Source organism: Rattus rattus, chromosome 8, assembly GCF_011064425.1.
Source record: "Rattus rattus isolate New Zealand chromosome 8, Rrattus_CSIRO_v1, whole genome shotgun sequence".
Lineage (NCBI taxonomy): Eukaryota > Metazoa > Chordata > Mammalia > Rodentia > Muridae > Rattus > Rattus rattus.
Genome location: NC_046161.1, coordinates 82,335,355 through 82,355,074, shown reverse-complemented (window position 1 = coordinate 82,355,074; position 19,720 = coordinate 82,335,355). Strand labels below are relative to the sequence as shown.

Genomic DNA, 19,720 nt, shown 5'->3' with positions numbered 1-19,720 from the left:
TATTCTAGAAACATGCTCATAAGAAAAATAAGCAATTATCAGTGCTAATTCTCTAATCATGAAGTTAGTCTTCAAATGATTTCTTCTTATTTCTAAACTTCCAACTCCTAATAAAAATTTTGAGTACACAAATCATTGAAAAATTGTGTTTTAATGCTTACTATTAGTAAACAGTCATGGATGGGTGTAGAGAGCTGCGACATGCCGCGCCTCAAAGATGGCGCTGGTTTCAACCTTCCACACTCCCAACGGTGAGCGCTCCTTGCAGTAAACAAGTCCTTATTTGGCTAAGTCTGCCTGGCCAGCTAGCTTCTGCATAGTGACAGCCTATCTACATGACCCACGTGGCTTGCTAGGACTGGCCAGTGCTAGCTATTTAAGTGTGGTGCAGGGCGTTCCCAGGGGAGAGAGAGCCAGAAGAGAAAGAGAGTCAGAAGGTTGTATCAAGGTTCCTGAGTAAAACTGCTTAAAGACGATCTCCTGTGGTCGTGTCTTCCTTGCTGGTCGAGGTTGGGCGCGGCAGACGGGTTTGAGATTCTGTACATTTCCTTGGAACCTCTGGTTGACACAAGAGACAGAGCCTGATGACAAAGGATGTTGAACATTTCTTTAAGTGCTTCTTGGCTATTCAAACATCCTCTATTGAGAATTCTGTTTATTTCTACACCACATTTTTAATTGATTTATGTGGTTTGTTGATGTCTAACCTCTTGAGTTCTTATATAATTTTTATTATTAGCCTCTGGTGTAGGGAAAGTAAAGGTCTTTTCCAAATCTGTTTGCTGCTTTTTGTTCTGTTGATAGTGTCCTTTTCCTTAAAGAAGCATTTCAGTTTTCTGAGGTCCCATTTATCAATTGTTGATCTTAAGGCCTGAGCCATTGTTGTTCTGTTCAGGAGATTCTTTCCTGTGACAATGCATTCAGGAGTATTTCCTACTTTGTTTCCTACTAGATTCAGTGTATCTGATTTTATGTCGAGGTCATTGATTCATTTGGACTGGAGCTTTGTTCAGGGTGATCAATATGGATTGATTTGCATTCTCCTACATTCAGGCAATCAAGGAGACCAGCACCATTCATTGAAAATGCTTTCTTTTGGGGTTGGGGATTTAGCTCAGTGGTAGAGCGCTTGACTAGCAAGCACAAGGCCCTGGGTTCAGTCCTCAACTCCGAAAAGAAAAAAAGAAAAAAAAAAAGAAAGAAATGAAAATGCTTTCATTTTGTAATGTATAGTTTCAGTTTCTTTTTCAAAAATCAAGAGTCTATAGCATAAGGCTGCATGATTCACCAAATAAGGACACCATGGCCTCAAATAGTAGGTAAATGCAAAGAGTCTTTTATTCTGAAGAAGTCCAGCATGCTAGGGTCTCCCCATTATGAAGATAAAGAGAAAACCAAGAGAGCTCGCAGGCCTGATTTTTATTCTGCAGAAGTTTATCATGCTGTGGTCTCCCTGTTGCCAAGATAGAAAGACACTGAACTGAACTTGCAGGTCTGATTTAAAGCACATTAGGGTAGGTGACCTCTAATGTTAATCTTTTGGGTTCATTTCTAAGGACATTCTATCCCTGCGGTGTGAGGGCTGGAATGTTGCTGCAGAGGTCTGTGAATTGTTGATGAGGAAGTAGCTGAAGAAGCCTAGAAACTGCTGTTGACCCATAGTCCTTGACCTTAGGCCAGGTGGTGGTAGAAGGGCAGTTTCTGACTAGTTGCCTGAAGCCTGGGATGTTTTGCTTTTGTTTTTGTTTTTGTTGGTTTTGTTTGTTTGTTTGTTTTAGTAACTGAATTGCCTCAGTTTAGGCCCAGTCTCCTACACTGCCAATTTGGCAATTTGAAGCCTTTTATGGAATGTGCCTTGCCCTCTCAATAGTTATGTCAGTTCATTTCTGACCCTTCGATTTGATTCCCTTAATTAAAGTGTCTTGATCTATCTGTTTCTATAACAATAACTTGCAGTTTTAATCACTATTGCTCTATAGTACTGCGTGAAATCTGGGAAGACAATTCCTCCAGGTTTTTTTTAATTATTCAGGATTGTTTTGGCTATCTAGGGTTTTTGTTTATCCATATGAATTTGGGAATTGTTCTTTCAGATTTGTAAAAAAAAAAAAAGTGTTGGAATTTTGATGGGGATTGCATTGAATGTGTAGACTGCATTTGGTAAGATGCCCATTCTCACTATGTTAATCCTGCCTATACACTAAGCTTTATTCCTAGTAAAGCTGGTACTCAAAGCCATTTGATACTTTCCTAAATTTGGTGTCTATGAAGATTTTAAATACAGTGTTGAGATAATAAGTTTCTGATTAGAAAGAACAAGGTTAATGACTTCCTGCTAGAATCTCCTCTCACTTATTTAACTAAACAATGTCAACAAATTAAAATTTGGAGACTGTCTCTGTGCTGTCTAGTCAGTCCGACTAAGGGTATATTTATGTTGATGGTTTTCTCAAGGAACTGGCTCATGATTTTGTTAGTTCTTTGAATAGTTCACTTTTGTTCTACTTGGTTGTTTTTTACCACAAGATTGACAATTTCCTGCCATCTACTCCTCTTAAATGTATTGCTTCTTTGCTTTTCAGATGTGCTGTTAAGCTGCTAGTGTATGCTCTAATTTCATATAACTACTATATATGATTCTGTGTCTTAATTATAATGCAGCTCTTTCCTTGGAGTCAAAAAGAATTTTTCATTGTCACATCACACTACTTCAGAATCAGTCTGATAATTATGTTAATATTTTCATAATATCTTTCTCTTGTTATCATAATCACTGAAAACAGTGGGATTTCTCTTCTCTTCAAAATACTTTTCAATAGTTTTTCTCCATTCATCAAAATATTACAATTCCATGAAGAATATTTTCTGTGACTACCCATGACTGTGATAAAATTTTACTTGATATTATTAAGTAATACAATTAAAATTATATCAACACTAGCCTTTTTTGCCTTGTCAAGCAATATGTCTTCAAATTAATAAGCACACAAAAAGTATTTGCTGTATATAGACCTCTAGGTTGACTATAATATGTCTGCTACAAAATCAAATGATCAATTCTTGGTTCTGACATTCTATTATGATTTTGGAGCTGTCAGAAATTGTATGAAGTTGGACCCAGCTATAAATATCATTTTACAAGTACCAGTCTTTCCTCTAAAATCAGCCACTATGGTATCTAACTGTAAATGGAGCAGGTTTAATATAATGAAGTCTATAACACTGTATTCTAAAATGGAAGAAAATCCTCTCTTTCCTGTATCTATGAGTAACATAGTCACGATTGATAAATTCTAACTGACAATATAATAAGTTCAGGTTTTCAGCTGTGATTATTGTGACTACAGTAACAGGCAATTCTCGGGCTTCTGAAACTAGTTTGTGTGAAGAATTAGAGGGGTAAATATGTGGATGAGTGAAGACATGAATGTTATTTGAAGATTTTCATGGGCAATTATTGTATGTGCTCATAATAAAATGCCAATGAAAGAAAAGAGTGTAAGCACTATGCTGTAGTTTCAGATGAGTGTGAGAATCCCATTGAATTGAAGTTCAAGGTATTCATTTTATATTCTCATGACTTTGGTGGACGTTTCCCTGTTCTTATAATGTGTAAGAGACTAAATATAAAGAATATGGAAAGACTGCTTCCAGCTAGAAACTGTCTTTGCAAGATGCAGGGAAGAGAAGTCTTGGTGAGAAAAACAGTGAGGATCCAAAGGTAGACAAAAGACATTATTAATTTATGAATTATAGAATGGTGGTAAAATATGAAAAAAGAAACAGAAGGATGTCACAGGCAAAGAAGAATTTGAATGTGAAATGGTGAAACTGTTTAAGAAAATTCCCCACTTGTACCTGATCCCATTCCTAACATATTGTCTATTTGGTTAGAGCTTATAGACATGGCAAACAGAATGAGGGTTATTCATTTTGTTATCATTGTGAATAACTACTAAAACTCTGATGCTTCATAGTGAGCCTAAAAGAAAAATAAAAGTCTGTGAAAATTCAATAAGATAAAAATTACCCAGTGCAAAATCTTTCCAGGATACTCACAGATGCATGAGCTACAATTGAATTGCAGTACTGAAAACTAAGAATATGTCTCATTTGTCACCATCTTTGTGATGGATAATATTTATTGTCTGCTAATATATTCAGAATCACAATGGAAATATACCTTTTGAAGTGTGTGTATCAGTGTAGTTTAATCCAGCAACGTGGTTACTTTGGAAAGAATACAGACACACCTTTAGTATACACCTTTAATACCAAACAGTGGAGGTAAAGGTAGCTGGTAGAAGGAAGTGCCCATGTTTGAAAGTGATGTCAAATTTAGAGTTGCTGACAGAGTGAAGAATCAGAGAAAGATATGTCAGAATAGGATATTCTCTAAAGAGAACTGTGAGAAGATGTGACTTAAGAGAGAGCAGACACACAAACACACACACAAACAGACACACACACACACACACACACGGAGGGGAGAGAGTGAGGGGGAGAGAGAGAGAGAGAGAGAGAGAGAGAGAGAGAGAGAGAGAGAGAGAGAGAGAGAGAGAGGAGACAGGAGAGAAGAGAAGAGAAGAGAAGAGAAGAGAAGAGAAGAGAAGAGAAGAGAAGAGAAGAGAAGAGAAGAGAAGAGAAGAGAAGAGAGATGGTATTTTTACTGGAAGTTATTTTACAGATACAGGTTGAACAAAGGACAAACTAGCCACAAATGAAGACAAAACAAGTAGAAAATGAAAAGAATACTGCAGAAGATTAGAACATATTTCTAGAGTTAGTTTGTGGTCAACAGGAGCAATTCAGTCAAAAGTGAGGGGAACCAATTTGAATCAGTAGGCTAGGGGAAGAGTTTCGAGACAGAGAGCTGAATTAAACTAACTAACCAGGGTTCAGAAAAAGCTAGAAATGGTGAGATTATTCAGCAGTAAGACTCAGAAGTGCAAAACATTCTAAGATTGTACAGAGGCTAGAATCTTTCAGAACTAGGTCTAGGTTAGAAGATGAAATCAGTGAACCTCAAATGCAACAATTCCTTCAGGCAAATAAAAGTTAATTTTATATTAGCATGTGTTTTGAAAGGCTTTACTGAGGAGAAAGAACTCCAATCTCCTGAAAGTGAATAGGAATATTGAACTTGGTCAAGCCATCAAATTAGACAGATAGTTTAAAAAAAGCAAATAAATAAATAAAATTTGCAACTTTCAAATTTCAACTTATCCCAGCAAGGATAATCAAGAATAGAACAGACAATATACTCAAGAGGATGTAGGGAAATCTTACCTAACCCTCATTCAGTGTTGATATAATTGCAAACTAGTGCAGCTACTTTTGAAGCCATTATAGTTTATTAAGTATGTGACCAAAAAATTAAATAAGTGAGTGAGTAAATACATAAATGTCTAAGTAAACATATAAATAAATAAATAATCTACTATATGGCTCAATTTGGCCTCTGGCAACAGCTAAATGTTAAGCCATGTCCATTGCACGTCTGTTCACAATAGCCAAAGAATGGAAATGACCTAAATGGCCTATGATTAATGGATTAATAATGGAAACACAGTAGAATTCTGTTTTTCTGTGGAGAAAAACAATATCTTGAAATTTTTGTGTAAATAGATAGAATGAGAAAAATATTGATTGAGGACACTCAGAGCCAGAGAGACAAACAATATATAATCTCCTTACTGCATAAACCACATGATTAAAAGGAATGATAGTGGTGAGCATCTACTGTAGAGAGAAAGTTAGCAGGTAGATGTGCATTAAAGAGGGAAATAAAAATATTAGGGGGCACTATGATTGGGAACAGGGGTGGGAAATCAATGTAGAAAGAAGAGTAGGGAAGAGGGCAGAGGGATAAAAACCATTAATGATATTTGAAATTACCATCCAAAATCATATAATCATATAATTCTGTTTACATAAACACACACACGCTCACACACATACACACATAGACATACAGACTACTCCCAAAACATTATATCCTACTGCTATTGCCCTTACTTGCTTCTGAGAGACTGAAAGTAAATCTCTATTACTGAAGACATCGCAGGATTCTACCAACGAACTTGGATGGACAAAACTGGATTTGATCTAAAAGAGTACTCCCCAGAGACTAGATTCTGTAACATGGAATAGTACAATTCAAGATGCCAAGGGTGTAGAACAATGAATAGTTGTATTTAGCCTTGACACTCTTGACTCACAATAACCCTCACAAGTTATCCCTAAAGGCATAATATTTCCAATTACATCATGACAGTAAACAATAGCTACTAAATAGCTCCTAATGCCCACTCAATAGGAGAAATTCATGAGATTATGGAAACTAGAAGAGAATCTAATAGTGACAACTACATAAACTAGCATAATCTCTCAGTGCATACTGACTACTGTTGAGCCATACGTAAATGTAACTCTTTATACAGCAGATGAAGACAAAGAACTCCACAACTGTCTAAATAGAAGGAGGAACTGGTGGAAAGATGAAGTGTCACAACTCATCCAGTTATAGTACAATCTCTCTGCTTACAGCTCAAGAAACCTTTTTGAAGAGAAGACTATTCTAATAACCAGAGTACAAGGAAGATGGTGGTAAGATTCTTATTTCTATGCATGGCAGGAAATTGGCACTGTACATTTCAACAATATGGTTTCTTAAAGAAGAACAAAATGATATCAAGTAACACACCAACGTGCATGTGTGAAATCTCAGGGAACCCAATTCCTAGATGAAGAGCTATGGGCAACTAATGCTTGCTGAGAGCAGAATCAGTCTTTCTAAGAATGTATATGAATGAAAGGAAGAGATGCCACTAACTTGGGAGAGAGCAGGAAACTCATGGGGAGTGGGTGGAAAGAGGTGAATAAAATGATATAACTATAGTACTTACACCAGAAATTCTCAAATATGAATTAAAATGAATAAAACGTATAATTTTAGTTGTTATTAAGAATAAAATTTATCATTTCTAAACTGTTTTTTAAATACAAAGAAATAAACATAGGCATACAGATCCATGTCATATTCACCATTTGCTCACATTGTTGATTCTGAGAAACACATGAGATTTTGGGAGTCTGAAATCTAAACTTTAAATTTGTAATAGTAAAACTTATGAAAGGATCTCAGTAAGTGAAGAATAATAATAATGTCAGGTAGGGTAAAATAAATCGTACCAAATATATATATATGGCTGATTTTGCTCTAACAAATAATGGTCACATGATTTCAACTTACATGATTTTTATTTTTTCAAGTATTTTCTTCAATGCAAGGGTGACATCCTTATTCCTTAGGCTGTAGATCAAAGGATTCAGCATGGGGACAACAGTAGTATAAAACACAGATGACACTTTCCCTTGTTCCATTGAACTCATTGATGATGGCTGTAAGTACATGAATGCAGCAGAACCATAGAAGATGGCAACAGCAGAGATGTGGGAACTGCAAGTACTGAAGGCTTTGTACTTGCCTTCTGTGGAGCGAATGCGGACAATGCTGGCAATGATGAAATTATAGGAAATAATAATAGTCAGCATTGGAACAAAAATATTCAGAGTACCAAAAAATAGAATCAACATTTCATCGATATAGGTACTAGAGCATGCAAGCTTCAAGAGGGGAAGAATATCACAGAAATAGTGATTGATCACATCTAATTTGCAAAACTGAATCCTAGTAAAGAAGCCCATGTAAACTGATGCACAGAACACAGCAAAAATATATACCCCTGAAATTAAGGAACTGTAAATCTGGTAAGACATGGTTGCATTGTAAAGCAGTGGGTTACAAATGGCAACATATCTGTCATATGCCATTGCAGCTAGCATGTAGCACTCTGCAGCCCCAAAAATGATGAAGAAGTAGAGCTGAATCATGCACCCAGCAAAAGAGATGAGGTTCTTCTCTTTCAGAAAGCTCACCAGCATTTTAGGGGTAACAACTGTGGACTGACAGAAGTCAATGAAGGACAGACTGCTGAGTAAATAGTACATGGGTGTGTGCAGATTGGAACTGAGCCCAACCAATGTGATCATGCCTAGGTTTCCTGCCACAGTTATCAGATAGATTACTATGAAGAGGAAGAAGAGGGGCAGCTGGAGTTCTGGCTTCTCTGAGAGCCCAGCCAAGAAAAACTCAGTCACTGTACAATGGTTTCCTGTTGCCATGTCCTCCATTCAGATCCTGAAAGAGTAAAGGATTTTAAACTTGTTAAACTGGAAGACATTAGAATATCTTGGCCTTCCATATTACTACCTTAACTAAATCACTTTAGATAAATAAATGTTAGCTTTTATTATTATTTTAAATCTCATACTATAAACTAAGAATTCATTTTTCACAAAATACTATTATTGAGTACAAGTTTTCTTATTTTTTATGAGTTCAAAGCATTACCTAAACTGAGATTTAAAGTGGGTATCCATGTTGAAAATTGCCCAGCTGTGTTAAGGAAGCAAGCTTTCTGTAAATGTGTTTTCCTAAATGTAATGTAATCCAAAATGTAATTTCTGATCTCTATAGCTTTTATTTTAAGACATTCCCATTTGTCTAATTCTTCAGATACAGAAAATCTTTAAATACCTAAATGTGGAAATTAAGTGATATCTGAAGAAGCCATTGAATTAATACTGGACACATGGTGCTATCAGAATTTAATACTGGGACACATCATGATATGAAGAAGGGGATCCTTTCCTACTATTAGCACCACCACCACCACCACCACCACCACCACCACCACCACCACCACCACCACCACCACCACCACCACCACCACCACACCACCACCACCACCACCACCACCATCGCTTACTATGACTAAGACTACTTAATAAGACTACAATTATGACTACTACTACTACTGCTACTACTACTGCTACTACTACTACTATTACTACTACTACTACTACTACTACTACTAATAATAATAATACTAATACTAACACTAATACTAATACTACTACTGCTCATTTACTTATTTTCATTCCAGTCCCTTCCCACAGTTGCTAATACCATTCCTTGTTCCCTTACATCCAAGAGGGTGCTCCCACCAAGTCTCCCTCTTTCTTGGGGTTTCAAGTCTCTGGAAGATTAAAGCACATCTCCCACTGAGGCCTAACCAGGTAGACCTCTGCTATATTTGTGCCAGGGTCTTTGGGTAGGCCCATGTATGCTGTGGTTAGTGGCTCAATCTCTGGGAGCTCCCTGGAGTCTGAGTTAGTTGAGAATGATGGTCTTTCTATGGTGTTCCTTCCCTTCAGTTTCTTCAATGCTCCATCTAATTCAACCATACGGGTCCCCGACTTCAGTTCAATGGTTGGGTATAAATATCTGCCTCTGTTTCAGTCAGCTGCTGGTAGGGACTCTTAGAAGACAGTCATGCCAGGCTCTTAGAAATATATCACAGCATCACTAGTAGTGTCAGTCCTTGTGGCTTCCTCCCCATGAGATTGGTCCCAAGTTGGGCCGGCCGTTGGACCATATTTTCTTCAGTGTCTTCTCTTATTCCCTGCAGTTCTTTTAAACAGCAACAGTTCTTGATCAGAAATTTTGACTGTGGGTAGGTAACACTTACCCTTTGCTTGAAGTCCTGTCTATCTCCTGGAGGTGTGTCCCGCGCTATCGTCTCGCCAGCAAGAACACCGCGGACACCAGGATCCTTCTGCAGCAAAGCGTTTATTGCATCTTGAAGAGGAGAGAGACCCAGGGCCCAGAAAGGCGCTGCTTATAAAACCCTAGCACGGCGCGTCCATGCCTGATTGGTTGCTTACCCATGATCTCATTGGCACGCCCTGGGGTGGGTAAAGACTTGGAGCGAACATACTCTTGCACATGCACACACAGCTAGCTTCCTGAAAGGAAGTCGGGCTGGCACAGCAGAAGCCAGCGCCATAATGTAATGGCGAATGCTATCGCGGCTTTCCACGTGGGGTGCAGTGGAAGCCAGTGCCATCTTGTGATGGCAAATGTTATTGCGGCTTTCCACAGAGGTGGACTCTTCAAGTTCCCTCTCCCCACTGTTGGGCATTTTGACTGAGTTCACCCTCTTTGAATCATTAGAGTCTCTCACTTCCTGGGTCTCTGGTATTCTAGAGGGTCTGCCCACTTCTCACATCCTGATTCTGCTTATCTTCATTCATTCTCTTGGCCCCCTGGGCTTCTTTCCTATCTTCCCCCTCCCCATGCCTGATCAGGTTCCTCTTTTCAGCTCACCCTTTCTTCTCACATGCAGGACCCTCCCTCGGCCATGATAATTTTTCCCCATTCTAAGGTGGATTTCAGGATCCTCTCATGGGCCTTTCTGCTTGTTATACATCTTACAGTCTGTGGGTTGTATTCTAGGTATTCTGTATTTTTAGCTAATATCCACTTATCAGTGAGTATATACCATGTATGTCCTTTTTGGTCTGGTTTACCTTCTAATTCTATCCATTTGCTTGCAAAATTCATAATGCCTTCATTTTTAATAGCTGAAAAGTATTTGATTGTATAAATGAGCCAAATTTTCTGCATCCATTCTTTGGTTGAAGAACATCTGGTTTGTTTTCAGCTTAAGGCTATTACAAGTATGGCTGTTAGGAACATGATTGAGCATGTGCCCTTGTGGTATGGTGAGGCATCTTTTAGGTTTATGCCCAAGAGTGGTATAGCTCAGTCTTCAAGTAGAACTATCTCCAGTTTTCTCAAGAACTACCAGATTGATTTCCAGAGTGGTTGTACCAGTTTACAATCACACCGGCAATGGAGGAGTGTTTCTCTTTCTCCACACTAGAAGGTGGAACTAGAAGGTAACCCAGACCTAAAAGGACATACATAGTATATACTCACTGATAAGTGGATAGTAGCAAAAATACAAAATACCTAGAATACAACCCACAGACTTTAAGATGTATAACAAGCAGAAAGGCCTCATCAGCATGTGCTTTCAGTTGAGCTTATGATCTTAACCATTCAGGTATGAGGTGGAATCTCAGGGACATTTTGATTTGCTTTTCTCTGATGACTAAGGATGTTGAACATTTCTTTACATGATTCTCAGCCATGCAAGATTCCTCTGTTGTGAATTCTATGGTTAGCTCGGTAGCCCCTTTTTATTTGGGTTATTTGTTTTTTTTAGGAGGTTACTTACTTCACTTTTTATATATTTTGGAAATTAGCTCCCTGTTGGATGTAGGGTTAATGAAGTTTTTTTTCCTCAAATCTGTAGGCTGCTGATTTGTAATACTGACTGTATCTTTTACCATACAAAAGCTTTCCATTTCATGAATTCCCATTTATAAATTCTTGATCTTTGAGCCTAAGACTATTCTGTTCAGAAAATACCCCCCCTGCTCCCTGCCCCCATGCCAATGAGTTTGAGGCTCTTTCCCACTTTTTCTTCTATTAGATTCGTTATATCTGGTTTTATATTGAGGTCCATTTGGACTTGAATTTTGTGCAATGTAATAAATATGGATCTGTTTTCCTTTTCCTACATATAGACCACCAGTTAGACCTGCACCATTTATTGAATGTTTTTCCCCCCACTGTATGTTTTTGGTTTTTTTGTCAATGATCAAATGTCTATATATGTGTGAGTTTACTTCTTTGTTTTCAGTTCTATTCCAATGATAACCTGCTTGTTTCTGGAGCAATATTATGAGGGTTTTATCACTATTACTTTGTAGTATAGCACGACATCATGGGTGTTTATGTCCTCAGGAGTTCTTTTACTGTTGAGAATTGGGTTGGCTATCCTGCATTTTGTGTCTTTCCTTATGAAGTTGAGAATTGCACTTTCCAACTCTGCAAAGAATTGTGTTGGAATTTTGGTGGGAATTGCATTGAATGTGTAGATTGCTTTTGGTTAATCATACCAAGCCTTGAGCATAGAATATCATTCAATCTTCTGAGAACTTTTTAATTTCTTTTTCAGGGAATTAAAGTTTGTGTCATAGAAATCTTTCACTTGCTTGGTAAGAGTTAAAGCAAGATATTTTATACTATTTGTGACCATTATGGAGAATTTTTTTTCCCAATTTCTTTCTCAGACTGTTTATCATTTGTAAGGAAGGCTACTGGTTTGTTTGAGCTAATTCTATATTATGCCATTTTGCTGAAGTTGTTTATCAGCTGTAGAAGTTCTCTGGTACAATTTTGGGTGTCACTTATGTATAAAATCTTACCATCTGGAAATAGTAATATTTTGAATTCTTCCTTTCTAATTATATCCCATTTATCTCCTTTGGTTGTCTAATTGATCTTGCTAGAACTTTGAGTACTATATTGAATAGACAAAGAGACAATGCGCAGCCTTGCACTTTCTCAGATTTTGGTGGGATTGCTTCTAGTCTCTTTTCATTTAAATTTATGTTGGCTGTTTTTTTGCTATATATATTTTTTATTACATTTAGGTATGTACCATGAATTCCTGATCTCTTCAAGATTTTAACATGAAGTAGAGGCCAATAATAGTCAACCTCAGGACTGAAATCAACTAGTGAGGACCAAAGAGAACCATACAAAAATAAACAAAACTAAGAGCTGGTTCTTTGAGGAAATCATCAAGATAGATAAATCCTTAGCCAAATTAACTAAAGGGCACAGAGTCAGTATCCAAATTAACAAATTCAAAAATTAAAAGGAACATAAAATAAGAGAAACTGAGGAAATTCAAAGAATCATCAGAATCAACTACAAAAACTATATTCTACAAAACTGGAAAATTTAAAGGAAATTAAATGATGATTATCTAGACAGATACCACATGCCAAATTTAAATCAATATCAGGTAAACTAACAATCCCATAACCCCTAAAGAAATGGAAATAGTCATCAACAATCTCCAAATCAAAAAGAAAACAAAAACAAAAACAAGAAAAAAAACAGGGACAGATAGTTTTAGTTCAGAATTCTACCAGACATTCAAAGAAGAGGTAATACCACCACTCCCATGGAATAGAAACAGAAGGGACACTAACTCATTCTATGAAGCCACAGTTACTCTGCTACGTAACCCACACAAAGACCCAACAAAGAAACAATTTCCTTTATGAATATTGATGCAAAAATACTCAATAAAATTCTCACAAACTGAACCCAAGAACATATAAAACCACCGTTAACCATGACAAAACAAGCTTCATCCCAGAGACGCACGGATGGTTCAATATGTGGAAATCCATCAACATAATGCACTATATAAACAAACTCAAGGGAAAAAGCCATATAATCATCTCATTAGAGGTCTTTGAAGAATGGAATTCGTATTTGGGAAACATTCTTCACAGAAACAGAATCAATCAACAGTGATTTCAGAGTGAGGACTTTTAGAAAAATTTCATATATTCAGCCACATCACTCTCCAATGGCACTGTTCACTAATACAATGTAATTTTATTTTTTAAGAAAATATCTCTCACTCAGGAAACCTTCAGTATGTTTGTGTATGTATTTGTCTGTGCGTGCACATGCACACATGAGCATTTGCATGTGTGCATGCATGCATGTGTGTGAGTGTGTGTGTGTGTGTGTGTGTGTGTGTGTGTGTGTGTGTTCTTAGCTCATATTGACATTCTCTCAATGAAAAATAGGGTATTTCCACATAATAAAACAAGAAAAACAGTCTCAGTTCAGTTTTTCTCTTTCCATTCATACATTGTGAACTTAGAAGAAATGCAATTAAGAGACACATTAATTAGAATAAATATAATTATTATTCTCTATCCTATTTTATTCTGAAACACATAGTTATTTTGTGCACATTTCCTAACCAAATTAGAATTTAGTCATTAAAAAGTAAAATAATTGAAATGTTTTAAGATGTAAACATTTATGTCTTGCATAGATAACCTCTTAAATCTCAAAAGGCTAACAGATTTAAGTAGACAGAATGAAGGATCATTGAAATGGGAGTCCGTTTGTCCTGTGGAAGACCGATGCCCCAGTGTAGGGAAATGCTAATGCAGTGAGAGAGAATTGGGTGAGTGGGTCCAAGAGTACTCTCAAAGAAGTAGGGCAGAGGGAGTGGCATAGGGGGTTTGCAGAGGGGAAACTGAGAAGGGGGACATCATTTGAAATGTAAATAAATAAAATAATCAATAAGAAAAGAAAAAGAGAAGAAGAAAGTAGACAGGAATGATAGATGGTCTTGAAGATGACGTTGAGAAAATTATTGGCAGCTTTGGAAGAATCCAACTTCAGGATGTTTTAGAAACTGACAAAAATAAAGAAAAATCAAAGCATACAAAGATTCCTATCATAAAATAAGAGGGGCCAAAAGAACTGTAGGAGCAATAAAATAATGAGAAGTTCTGTGAAAACCTCTGTACTTAACCTGACCTAGCCAATGTCATCCTGATTTCACAGAAAGAGCCACTGCCTCAATAACCCACATTGGACAACTCACCACAATGTGGTGTGAGGGGGGATTTCTCTCCCCACTGAGCTATGCACTACTAATTATTCTGAAATGGGGAAGACATTGTATTTAATTGCGTTCTTCCTAATAAGATCTCCATAATTCAATGTATAGTTCTAAACTTAAGGTCACTCAGATGATGTAGTTAAAATGAATGTATAAAAAAGACAAAGTCATGAATGTGTTTAACAGACTTTTAGAGATGAGGGCTTATAAAGAGCAATACTAAACAGAGAATGATGAGGGCAGTACTCATTAGAATGTGTGTGTCCCTTTGTCTGTGTCTGTTTCTGTGTATGTCCGTATGTATGTATGTATGTATGTATGTATGTATGTATGTATGTATGTATGTATGTATGTATGTATATACATGTAAAAAGTTGTCAAAAACTTTAATAAAAGTTAAAAAAATAATTAGTATTTCATCTAAATTAACTACAGTTCTCTTCCAATGGCTCAAAAATCATTGTGAATGGGATTAGGAGGCCTATGGGGTTAAAGTGGTTGATGACTACAGGAACGCAATGTATCTGGGCACAGCAGAGCTGTCGCTCTTGAGTCACCCTGATTTTGGCAGCATACCCAGGATATTTGTAAGTGAAAGCCAGATGTCATGCTGATATGGAGAGTTTGGACAGAGTTCACTCTAGCTAAGGAATTACTGGCAGTCTATAACTTCTGAGAGAGGACATATTAATCAATTGTTAAAGTGTACTACCAGACAAGTGTCCATATGACAAATAGCAACCATATACACAAGAATATATGGAAGGGGCAAATTGGCCATGATGGAAAAGGAATAACAACAGGAAACAAAGCTACATGGAAAGGCAAGGAGAATAGACTTGGGAAGAGTTGTTGGCCAGTGAGGACCCATCAGCCCCTTCAAAAATCCCAGGCTCTTCTCAAATCTATTGGTTGTATTCCACTGCCCAATGGTATGAACTTGTTGCTAAAGGAACCCTCTAGTTCGGTCACAGACCATTGATATATCTGGCTTGGCCTGAAAGTTTCATCACCAGTGGACAGCTTTCATGATGCTGGATGCTGAACACTACTATGGACACTACTGGAGAGAAGTAGTCTTAACAATCTTATACAGCTGTGAAGCCTGTGAGCTACATTAACATTTGGAAGACATTTTCATTGGTACAATGGTATCATGAACACCATGGGAATATTGAGCCATGTTCTTCTACAAGTTGAAACATATACCTAACAAAGGACTTTTGTCAGACAAAGGACCTGAAATACTCTTAAAGTTTTAAAAACTATTATCCATGAATATTGAAGTTTATACTGTTCCTAAATTGACACTGAATAATTGAAACATTGCATGTATATATTTTTGTTGGTTGTTTTCTTAGTTTTTTTTTAGAATATTTGTTTCTAAGTGCAATGGATTCATGGATGCTATTCTAATACCTATTAAGCAAATTACAGTAATACCTGCACTAAAAATTATGATTATCTTTTTCTTACTTTTTGAGTTGTACCTTTTCTCACTAGGCAACGGGATATTTCTATTTGCTGTTCCATAGGATTAAGCCTGCTTTGCTTGTATAAATTCTTCACTACAATCATTATATTTGCTATTTTTGTATGTCAAACATGAATTCTGCATTCCTACTTTAATATTATGTCCCCATATTAAATCATATTTCAGTTGAATTCCTCAAATTAAGAAGTAAAATAGCACAAAATATGAACAAGTTAGCAGCAAATATCAAGAAGTCAATATAATAAAATACACATAATTCTCATATTTTGGATACTTCAAGTTGGCCTGTGAGAATTTCAAGAAAAATTTAAGGACAGAAGAATTTATCATAGAAATGTTATTAATATTTAATAACATAAAGAAATTAAGTCTCACTTATGGATAGGTTTGTCATAATACAATTAGAGGAGTTCACAAATAAAGTCATAGCATTTAAGACTCCAATACATTTTCCTACTGGGTCATTTTAGACCTTACAGTAAAAAAATCAGTGTATCTTATAAAATCATACATCTTAAAAGAATAAAAGTAACAGAATCTGAAAACTCAAGATGTATATAGTGCAAAATACTAAGCTTCCTTACTGAATCTCTTCATTTTGATATGCATGTACACTATTGGCAGGGGCATTAATTTCTTTTAAAAATATTCTGTTCATCAGTTTTATGTGCTTGTTTATACAAAGTATGTGCACATTAGAAAACTAGAGAACATCTCTGGACAGGATACTTTCTCTTTCTATCATGCAGGTTCTGAGGATTGAATTTATGTCATCAGGATTGCATGGCAAGAGCATTATCCTCTGAGTCATTTTGTCTGCCCTGTTAGTGCCATAATTTCTCAGAGAGTAATGTACTTAGATGCTCTTCAGTAAGATAATATGATATGAAGTATGCATTAATGTATTTTCTAGTGTTAAAATTCTGAGAAGTCACATATGATGATTACAACACTAATAAAAATTTCAAATGCAAAAATGTAAACCTGTTTAAGAAGAAACAAATGCTATTGCATTTTTCTTAGCCTTATATCCAAAAGAAAACTGAATCTGATGAAGACTTCCTCTTTAATGTTCTGCTCTTCTCAAGATCAGCTCTACATTATTACAGCTGTAAGTGGTTACTATTCTATTTCTAGGCTTTTAATATTATATCAACTGTCCACATTCTATCCTCAGTTACTTAAGCCAGTGCCATTACCCCCTTGGTCATTATTATATTTGGAAGTTATATTTTAATGTAGATAGACTGGTAGCTTATAAAACCCTTAAAACATTCTTAAAATTATTTATTCATGCCTGAAATTTATTTAATATATAGCTTTTAACCCTATGTCCATTTTATGAATAGAAATTTCATGACATATCTGAACCACCTAAAAAATAAAAATAAAAATGTATTATAAAAATATAAAAATAGTTCTGCACTTGAAATCCACTAAGTTGAGTGAAATCATTCTAATATCTTTCTGCCATCTTTCTCCCCATGCCCACATTTCCTTCCTTCTACCTCTATCATAGCTTCTTCCTCTTCATCTCTCTCTAATTATTTCACTGCAGTAGTAGTGAGTAAAGTGATATTGATTCTACTTTAAAGAATTTACAACCTAAACCTGTCTGAATATCATGTATTAATAAGAATGGGATCTAAATATGTGATAAAATATACAGATAAAATAAAAGTAGGAGGGAGAGGCAAAAAAGTCATAATTGAATTGGTTATTATTGCATGCTCACTGGCTAATATTGCATATGGAAATGTACCAATATTCACACTAATGTTGTATAATAAACTAAATTTGAGTAAATTCACAACCAGAAAAATTTGAGTACCATCAATATTCCAAGATTTTACACTTATATTTTTATGAATTTTATACATTTACATGTAGTATATGCATTGTTTTATATATTATTTAAATTTATTTAACACTTATAAATATGTTTATATACATATTATATGTTATTTACATATTTATATAAATTCCTATATTTGTCATTCGTGAAAAAGGGTTTTGCTATCCACTTATTCCAATGTCTATAGAATCAATATGGTTCTCTGAAACTTCATTTTGCTGTCATTATAACTTATGCTTCTCAATGATTATCAGAACAAAATAAAAATTCAAAATATGTTATGCTTAAGCATAATTGTTACAAATTACATACCTAACAAAAACTTACTTTAGTGGGTTATAAATTCTATAATATAGAAGATAATATTTAATTTTATAATTGAAATTAATTACTTGAATTACAGGTATCATGGTAGGAATTACAGATTAAGAGGATTTTTATACAGTCCAACAATATGAAAGGTTTTCCTTTTTTACTTAAATTTGAAAGGGACATCACTCATTTCTCATGGTAAGGGGTATAACATGTGGCCAGAATCCCTTAAAAGTTACTACAACCTCAAAATGAGTTGAACTTACTACATATTAAAAATAAACATAAAATATGAAATCAGTTTTAAATGTTTTATATATTAAAACAGTGGAAATAAATTAAACAAGGACAAATTTAATAACCCTTAAATTGGTTTTTAAGTGATTATTGATATTCAACATAAATATATTCAGTCCAATTCATATATAATAAATATATACTGTTAAATAAATGAAACAACAGAATTAATAGACTAAGAGCAATTGAAAGGAGATTCATAACTTTTCATGAAAAACAAATCTTAGAATGGAGCAAATTATACTATACTATTATAATTTATCCTAATATGTTATTACACAGTGATTTCTGAAATATTTCTCATGTGGCTTCTCAGCTGAGGAGCTGTTGAATTAAAAAGGCTGTTAAGTCAAGAGATCATAATGATGCCTGAGGTTTGGACCATTAGTGATTCGCCTCTTAATTATCATCTTTTATCATAGCCTTACCTCTCCATAGGCTTTGTTAAGGCTCCCATTTCTTCTGTGTTCCATGAAGTTAGCAAACACTAATATAAACCTATTTGCTATCATGCTATATTTCAAGCCATGACATTTACTGTGGATGTTTTAGCTAAGGAAGGGTCATTGACGAGATAAAACACAAAAGTTGACAGATGTGTGAAATATATTTAAAGGTGATTTAATTAGTACACAGCTTGCAGGTTTTAAAACATTTTGTAATGATTAAAAGCATAAAAGATACATACTTTAATAATCATAAGGGAATTATATATCAGTTTGATATTTAAAAAGGGAAAACCATATTATCCATGCTCATAGACTATATTGCACACTAAATCTAATGACAATTGACTTTCTTTGAATTTTATAAATCTATAGAAGCAATTTTCTTAACTTTATTTGTAAATTCACAATTGTCCACCCACCTTGATTCGTCTGAATTCTTCATATGTGATGGGCACATATAGTTACTTAGAGTTCCTAGATTTTATTACAGTTATTTCTTGTCTATACTTTAGAATACTATTCATTTTCCTTGAAAAAGTATTGCTAAGACTTTTTTCTTTGTTATCTGGTAAATATGTACTTCCTTTTATATCCCATCAAAATATATGGCTGGCATATTTTGATTTTCCAAAACCTTATAATGGATTCATCCTATCTAAAACATACTCATTATATTCTAATTTCTGAACACCATACTTCATTGGTTAAAACTACACTAGTAGCCAGATGAACAGTTGAACTTCTTAGCCAGTCTCCTCAATAATACATGCAGCCCACATTATACATTTTATGTTGCTTTTAGAAATAAGGAAATAATTAGAAGAATGAATGGGGAAATTCAGCTACTTCTGACTGACTTTTGAAAGTGATTATTTCAGGCCTTGTA

The 19,720-nt window shown here is 35.3% G+C and overlaps 1 protein-coding gene across 1 annotated transcript; it reads right to left on the bottom strand.

Annotated features, from left to right (window-relative positions):
* Positions 1-7,251: 7,251 nt before the first annotated feature.
* On the bottom strand, positions 7,252-8,196 carry LOC116907329 (olfactory receptor 1537-like). Its single transcript, XM_032910275.1, has one exon. It carries the CDS (start codon positions 8,194-8,196, stop codon positions 7,252-7,254), a length of 945 nt encoding a protein of 314 aa, XP_032766166.1.
* Between the last annotated feature and the right edge of the window lie 11,524 nt (positions 8,197-19,720).